General features: G+C 45.8%; 1 protein-coding gene across 2 annotated transcripts; it reads right to left on the reverse strand.

Annotated features, from left to right (window-relative positions):
• On the reverse strand, positions 1 to 7,828 carry AHSA1 (activator of HSP90 ATPase activity 1). 2 transcript variants are annotated; one of them, XM_082848654.1, is made up of 9 exons: positions 7,616 to 7,828; positions 6,060 to 6,250; positions 4,285 to 4,367; positions 3,766 to 3,883; positions 2,578 to 2,666; positions 1,597 to 1,725; positions 1,035 to 1,136; positions 492 to 543; positions 1 to 374 (listed from the first exon to the last, which is right to left on the reverse strand). In XM_082848654.1, the coding sequence occupies exons 1-9, from the start codon at positions 7,693 to 7,695 to the stop codon at positions 202 to 204; spliced, it is 1,017 nt and encodes a 338-aa protein (XP_082704780.1). In that variant the 5' UTR covers positions 7,696 to 7,828; the 3' UTR covers positions 1 to 201. The 2 variants fall into 2 exon arrangements, with proteins under 2 accessions (XP_082704780.1, XP_082704781.1); XM_082848655.1 differs by lacking the exon at positions 1,035 to 1,136.
• Positions 7,829 to 7,965: the final 137 nt, after the last annotated feature.

The raw sequence follows: 7,965 nt of genomic DNA on the forward strand, positions 1-7,965 counted from the left end.
TTAGCGTATGTACACATAAAAGAGAAATCACCCTCTGTTCCCACCCAGCAGAAAACATGCACAAACCCAAGGTATACATGAAGGGAAGGGGCCCCGGCCCCAAGTTAGTGGTTGGGATGGTGCAATCCTGTAAGTCACAAGCCCCAGTCAGGAGAGGGCTGGACTGAAGTGTTCGGCGGGCTGTACCCTCTGCTGCTATTCCTAAAATAAGCGTGCGCCGTAGCCAAAGGTCTGTTTGATGCCCTCAAAGTAGTACCGCTGCCAGCCCTGCCGTGTCCTCTCCTCCTCAGGGGCAGGGATGCCTCGGCCTTCCATACACAGCTCAGTCTCTCCATTCTTGTCAATGAAGGTCAAGGTGATGGTGGCAAAGTGCCCTGGGGAAAGGCAAAGGAGAAGGAGGTTTCAGATCCAGGGTTTCCATGTGGGTCTGAGGCTAAGGGGAAAAGAAAAAGTTCTGGGGGCAATGGCAATAAATACATATGCTTACTTACCTTCTGGCCAAGATTTAAACCTCCACTTCATCACAATATGTTTCTCAGGGATCTAAAATAATCAAAGAGGTCAGCCTATACTATAGACTGCAACGTATCCAATCCTAGCACGCATCACCCATCTGCCTTTCATACGGGGCCCATCATCTGCAGCTGTACTACTGATGAGGACAAAGTGGACCAGAGTTGGTAGCTCCTGCACTGACATCAGCCACAGCCTCTCCTCTTACTCCTAAGTTGGGTCCAGTCACCTGTGCCCACGTGAAATCTCAGTGCCACAAACGGAGAGCCGTAAGCCACCAATGTATCTAACCTCTCTTCCATGTTTGATTTTTCCAGGAAGAAGCAATTTTACCCCACTAAAGAAAAATTTATATGAAAGCAAGAGAATTCAATTGTAGCATTCTTTTGAAAAACAAAATGAGGTTTTACTAACCAAAGAGATTACAGCCTTAAATTTTATCTACAGAGCTGAAAAAGAAAAGGAGGAAATGTTATTCTTCTGACCAGACAAAAGCTATATCCTGGCAAGCACGTACTCACCAGATCAGTGAATTCTCCAGAGACATTGCCATCTACCAGGTGAAACTTGCCACCTTTGTCTGCTTCTAACATTGCAGGAGCATGGGTAAAGGCCTGAACAAGCTGCAGAGCAAAAGGAGGTAAGAAGATGCATGGCTCTCAGTGGGACCCAGGAGAAATGCCAGCTGACACCTGTATGCCTCAGCTCTCACTTCCAAAGACACTACTCTACCCAAGAACCAGGTTTAGGCTCTTTTCTGTTCCACTAGAGACCAGGCTTCGACTCAAGTAACTCTTTCTGAACCTAGGATGCCATTATTTCGAATCCATTTACTTTTCTAACAAGAATGATTCCAGTGGTTCCCACTTACATGACCCAAAACTAGCATAAAAGAGAAAAAAGATGATGAATCCACTTTGATGAGTGGGTTGAACAAAAGTGTTTTCCCTTTGCCTCTGAGTGTACAAGGAAAGCTTCACGGTTCCACTCAGCACTTCCTCCACACAAAGCGGGGATGTGCCCACAACTCCAGTCACTCGGGACGGCAGATGCCAGGAGCTGGAAGGACAAGACTATACTTACCTCCTGAGTGGTAAAAACTCTATAGAGCTCCTCTGGTGATGTCAGGAAGGTTTCTCTAAGGGTGATCTTACAAGTGGGGATTTTGACACCAACAGGTCTTGCCTGGGTTTTTGAAGGAGCAGACTTAGCCTGTGGAAGTGGCAGTGAAATTGTCAGTTTAGAGTAATGGTGAAACCTCAATTAACAGGGCTTCAGGGATAGCCCTGCTATTCATTCTCACAAACTTTTTCACCTCCAAGGCTAATTATTCCAGAGAGTTAGAGGAAATTTATGTGCATGGGCACTTCAGTCAGAAGGAGAACTTTCCCAGAAAATCCTCAATGCCACTCTAGGTGAAAGAAGAGTGACACTCATTTAAAAGCCCATTGCTGAAGGGCACACCAAATCATAAGGTACTTCTGAAGAGCCCCACGTGATTCTCAAGCAGAATTTCTATGCTTAAATAGCTGGAAGCAGCACCCCCAGAATATCCTTCAGTGTGCTGACAAGAGGGCAACAGGGCTGAAAACCAAGTGCTGAACCCAAACCACACAAGTTCCATCTCCAGAAAAAATATTTGCTCACCCTGCAAATGCAGCGAAATCGATCAGTCTCCTGTTAGGTGAAGTTAGTGATCTAAGTAACCCCTGATACCTTGATGACACCTTTAGTATCAAAGTATGAAATGTAGACATAATACTTAAGATGCATATAGGTGAAGACCACCCTGCGTTCATAACCTCCTCACTGGGGTTAAACGCAACAGTCGGACTCTGAAGTCCCTGATGGCTTCCATTTGCTCTAAGGGGTCTGTTATAAATGAATAAACACCAGGTTAAAGATGGGGAGACAGACACTCTGTGGACTCTCTACAAAGCACCAGCTCTGGCTCAGAGGTTAGGGTGGGAGAGAAAGAGCTGATATAGAGACTTATGAAGGAGGCAGTGCCTTAACTCCCTTTCCAGACAGCCTCCCGCCCCAGCACATGGGGACACCGGTTACCTTGTGCTCCTCAGTTTTCAGTGCTGGCTGCCCGGCTGGGTCTACTGACTCTCCATTCATTGTAGGCAAGATCATACCCTGTGTGAACTCTGAAAAGATAAAATCCCAGCTCTTGGAAGTTATTTCTTAGTAGCTGAGACTCAGGGTTTCATTGTAGTTTGACAAACATGGCCATCTTAACTCAGATGGAGGTCACGACAAGGGAGGGAAGAGTAATCCACTTTAGTGTCTTTAACTTTGATCTATGCCAGACAGGTATCTGAGTGTATGCTACAGAACACAGTATGTTCACTGGGATTATTTTAAACCCGACTCAATTAGAAGCATCACGACTCGTTAAGCGTACGTGAGGTCTACTGTGGATGGCAGCCAATGAGCGCAGTGGCACTTCCAAAGACTTCAAGAGTGTGCCAAGATACCCACGGCTGCAATTTAGTCCCCTTTCTCCACTCTGCCTTGCCTCTGTAGGACAGCCACAACCAGTTATGGCATCAGAGCACTGGTTCCCACCAAAAAAGGTTTCCACCTCTATACCGGTTCCCTCTGATGATCATCTGTACTCTGACACCAAGATCAGAACACACTGGCAGAACTGGAATTCTAGGGGACAGCTGAGCTGACTACTATTCACATAACCCTCTGAATGTCCCTGGAGAATGAGCATCAAAAATGGTGCAGGACACTATGCTCACGTGGTGAGTCTGGGGCTGCCAACTCTTTAGATCAGCAAGTCTAACAGAAATACAATCTCAACCTCAAATGTAATATTAAATTTTCTAGTAGCCACACTAAAGCATTACAACAAACAGGTGAAATTAATTTTAACGATATACTTAACCTAATATATCCTAACTACCATTTCAATATGTTATCAGTATCAAAAAATTATTGAGACATTTTACTTTTCTTTTAAATACTAAGTCTTCAAAATCCATAGCGTTTTTTGTACTCGCAGCACATTTCAATTTGGACTGGCCACCTTTCAAGTGCTCAACAGCCGACACATTAGACAACATGTCTCTAGATCTTTCCCTTACTTAAGGTTTATAGACTGATTTTAAATGAAATAAGCCTCCTCCCCCCAAATTTTTATCCATTTGCCAAAGAAAGACCTGTCAAGCCCCTTAATTAGCATCTGATTGGTGGAAAACTATCTTCTCAAGGCACTCGCAAGTACTCAAGGGATACCTGTTTTGAGGGTGCTGATGTAAATTCCCATTGCTTCTCTTAGAAGTTTCACCCCTTCTTCCTTCATTAAGCCCACGAGATTTGTGTCAGGCTCATCCTTGGCAAGGCTCACACTAATCTGAGTGAAAGACCAGAAGTAGGTGGTAAATAACTTGAGAGGCACCCACATTGTGGAATGTCAGTGCTGAGCAATCAGATAACTGCTAACATTTCCAAAGGAAATGAGGGTTGAGGTTTTTGTACAATCCCCATGAGTGCTGCTTCTCGAGGTCTCTCTGCCAAGACAAAGGTGGCTAATGTTAGAACCCACACTACTCACTAAAGCAAAGTAATTAAATAAGCACAGGCTGCTCTGGGAGCTCCCGATGGCACCAAAGACCCAGAGAATCATCTGCAGACTGGGGTTCTGAATGCTGGGGCCAAGCCTGGCCTGTCATGTTGAATGACAGGTCATTTTTCTCATCTGAGAATAAGAGGATGTGGAAGACTCAGACAGATGAGGAAACAGAAAGCACAAACCTCCACTTCATCCACGCTATTTTCATCAGACAAATTGGGGATCTCCACATGGCCCTTGTACTGCACCCCAGACTTAGAGGTACCTGTCAAAAGTAATGCAATGTTATCAGTCTCCTTCTCTTCTCTCCTCCTCTTCTGCTCTGGAGTGCTAACCACTATTCTGCTTACGCTTCTTTTGCACAACTGATCTGACCTTCTTTATTCTGAGAGAATGCCATGCCAGATGCAGCCACTGCCCCCCACCCTGAAATGTCCTTCCCCATCAGATTTCTTGAGGCTGTGCTATTACAGTGTGGGACCAAGAATCATGTGAATTTGGCACCAGCATGAACTCTGCTAAGGAGGACTTGGTTGATAGTCAATACAGACAGCTCTGCTAGAACGCTTGTCTGGAAAATACAAATTTGTTCCAATACTATTGATATATTAAGGGACGATTTGATCATAACATGAATTTCATGTTTGCTTATACGTGATTTCATCCTTGAGAAACACTAGGTGAGCCCAAAGAAACCCAAACCCAGCTGAATGGAGCTGTATAGGAATACGCGAAATACACATCTCAAACATCTGTCTGCCAGTGACTTCAGTTCACTGTGTGTTAGGAGCCACGCCATCCACTAGTGGTGTTATAATGCTCCTTCTCATCTCAGGTGACTCCCCTTCCACCACCTCACAATAACCCACATGCCTCAAGGCTTCTGACGCCGACTTTCACAAGCAAACTTCAGGTCTTTGTCAAGGTAACGCATCATATTTATCATGTTATTTATGTATTATGATTTAACATGTGTAAACTGTGCCATCAATTTTTACATTCCTAAATTTAAAGAAAATCACTGATAAAACTTTTGAGTATAGTGTCACGTCCCTAACCCCATCTTCCCTACAAGCCCTGTGGTTTTTGTTGAGAGATTCTGCATAGTGTGGTGATTTTTAGAAACACATGTGTCATGTTATAGCAGAACTAACTGTATTTCAAAGTTAACTCACAAAACACTTATTTATCTTTACTTCTCTAGGTCCCAGTTTCTCAATCTATAAAAAGGAGACTGGGCAAGATGATACCTAAGGTTCCTTCCAGACTGCTGTGCTTTAGTAGTTTAAAAAACAAAAAAAGACGATAAATACATTTCCCCTCTTTATTAACATTCACTTGAGAAATGTTTATTGAAACAAAAATTTATTTCATGCTTTGCCCCATACATGTACCCTTTTAACTTTACTGTCTTTTAAAATTCAGCCTCCCAACAGTCAGGACCATCTAACCATGGGCCCAATTCTATGTTAATATCTTCACAAAAGGGACATTAAGCTAGAGAATAAAACTGACCCAAGTTATAATCACATGCAAGCTTCATTACCACAGCACTCTGAACTGTTAGGGTCACACTGGAGAGAGTTAAAAAAAATTTAAAAAAAAGAAAGAAAACCAAAAAACTCCCGCTCCCCACTTTAAAATCATCCAAGAGGCAGAAATAGCTAGTCTGAGAAATGTCACATTGTATGTCCCAACACAGACCAGGTCCAAAGATTCAGCAGCTCAGCTGCTTCATCACTGGGGACTTGTGAGGCTCTGATAGAGGAAACCCATTAATAGTGTCCCACAGTGGCAGAAGAATTTCAGCATCCAATACTGTTTTCAATAGGACTCCAAAACAGCATTATCTCCCTTGAAAAAGTTCATAACCTCTCAAAAACTGTTCTCCCCGGCTCCTGAACAGGTCAATCAAAACGCGGTTAACCTCTGTCCTGAAAGCCAAGCATAGACTTACCTGTCCAGTTTAGTTTGATACTCCACTCATAAAAGAAGATAAGTTTGCCTTTGCGATTGTTAATAGATGCCTCTCCATCAAGCTTATTCACTTCCGTCACCTCGCACTTGCCTTCCTCATTTTGCACACGCACTGCCAGGAACAGTGTTTTCAGCTTATCTGTGGACCAATTTGAAGCATCTCTCTCTGTCCTGCAAAACAGAAACAAAGCTATGGACCAGCAGCCAAATGAAGGATACAACTGCTCGCTTTATGCAAGAGCATCCAAGGCTAAAGGAGGCTGGAAAAGAACACAAAACCCTCAGCCCCACTCCAGTATGTCCACAAACGTGTTACTCCTTATTGACAGTATGGGACTCCTAAAAGGAAGACCAGGAGTCCCATATGTCAATAACGACAACTGCTGTAATAGAGTGGTTTCAAACTAAATGGAAAATTCTGCTTTCCTTTCTCAGCATGATGGTGCTGGGGTCAGCATTAGACGCTTTAACGTGGCGCCCCCGTCTGACCAAGTGGAAAACTGTGCACATCTTGCTGAAGTCAGGAGCACACAACGGGGCCAACAGAATGCAGTATTGAGCTAAAAGGTCCATAAACGAATAAACCAATAATCTTGATCTCATTAGCACAGTGTTTTGACCTGTCAAATTCAGGCTATGCTATAAAGGCTCTACACATTCTATGCCCTCTAAATGGCCATGAAAACAATGTAAGTCCAGCACTTCAAAAACAAAAATTAAGTCAAACACTCTGTGTTAAGAGGAAAGGAGGCAGGCTGAGATATAGAGAAGAAAAACTATCTACCTCCCCATTTTCTAACTAGTAGAGAAAACAACAGTAAAAAGAGCTGCAACAAAGTAAAAATACAGTAAAGACAGTATGAACAAAGTTCACTGGACTCAAAAGATAAGACATTACTTGTAGAGGATTTCATGAAGGACCGCAGACTGTTAAGAGTGGTTGGGTTATAAACCATGATTGCCCGGCAACCAGGGGCAGTCCCTGGAGCTACAATACAACTAACTTAATAGTTCCGGGTGACAGGCCACGACGCCTTCAGGATCACTGGGCTCTGGGCACCGGTAGAACACGTTCTAAACCTTAGCCTTCTGGAGTGAGGCAGCAGTCCCCTATGACTGACTTTTAATTCCACCCGTAAGCCGGAAAATAGGAATTCCAACCCTCCCGAGACTAACACTGCAGTCTCCCAACACAATCCACGGCGGTTTGGGTCTCACTGACTCCTGCGGCCACGAGTGGGAAGCATCTCCCCGCTCAGGCTGAATGCAGCAGCCAAGGGGTTCGTTCTCATATCTGAAACCCCTCGTCTGGGGCGCAGCCCTCCTTGTCGTCCCCCCGCCTCCCCCGCCAATGAAACGGAGGCCGGAGGGTGGAAGGACCTGGGACTACGGACCCCTGTTAACAGGAAGGACCCACACCCATCTCCGGGCAAGAAAGGCTGCCTCGGCCCCAGCTTTGTCCCGGCCGAGGTTCCAGGGACCCTGCAACCCTGGCTCGGCCGGAGCGCTCCCGCGGCCTGGCCCGCTGGCCCTCACCAGTGCCAGTTGTTGACGTTGGTGGCGTCCGCCCGCTGCTCCACGATCCAGCGTGGGTCGCCCTCACCCCACTTGGCCATCGGCTCTCCGGTCGCGCGGCCACCAGCTCCCGAGCAGCCACAGCCACAGCCTCAGGACCGCGCGGACCCAGCCGCCCGGCAGCGCCTGGAAACTACTAGAAGCGGCCGCAGAACCTCCTGGCTTGCTTTTCCCTCCACCTCCCCGCCCCCGCCCCCTCCCCGCCTCAACTTCCGGCTCCTCCTCCCTCCCACCAGGTGCTTCCGTTCCGCCTCGCCGGACCTTAACTTCTGTCTGTTCTAGGGATCCTTCAAACTCCTTCGGGTTATCGC

Source organism: Leucopleurus acutus (assembly GCF_964270905.1).
Source record: "Leucopleurus acutus genome assembly, chromosome: 1".
NCBI classification, from domain to species: domain Eukaryota; kingdom Metazoa; phylum Chordata; class Mammalia; order Artiodactyla; family Delphinidae; genus Leucopleurus; species Leucopleurus acutus.

Bases quoted from the DNA above. Each gene is read 5' to 3' on its own strand.
- AHSA1 (XM_082848654.1), bottom strand. From the start codon at position 7,695: ATGGCCAAGTGGGGTGAGGGCGACCCACGCTGGATCGTGGAGCAGCGG. The intron at 2,667-3,765 runs GTATCCCTTGAG...TTATCTTTTCAG, and splicing joins CATCAGCACCCTCAAAACAG to AGTTCACACAGGGTATGATC. The intron at 1,137-1,596 runs GTAAGTATAGTC...TTTGCTCTGCAG, and splicing joins GAGTTTTTACCACTCAGGAG to CTTGTTCAGGCCTTTACCCA.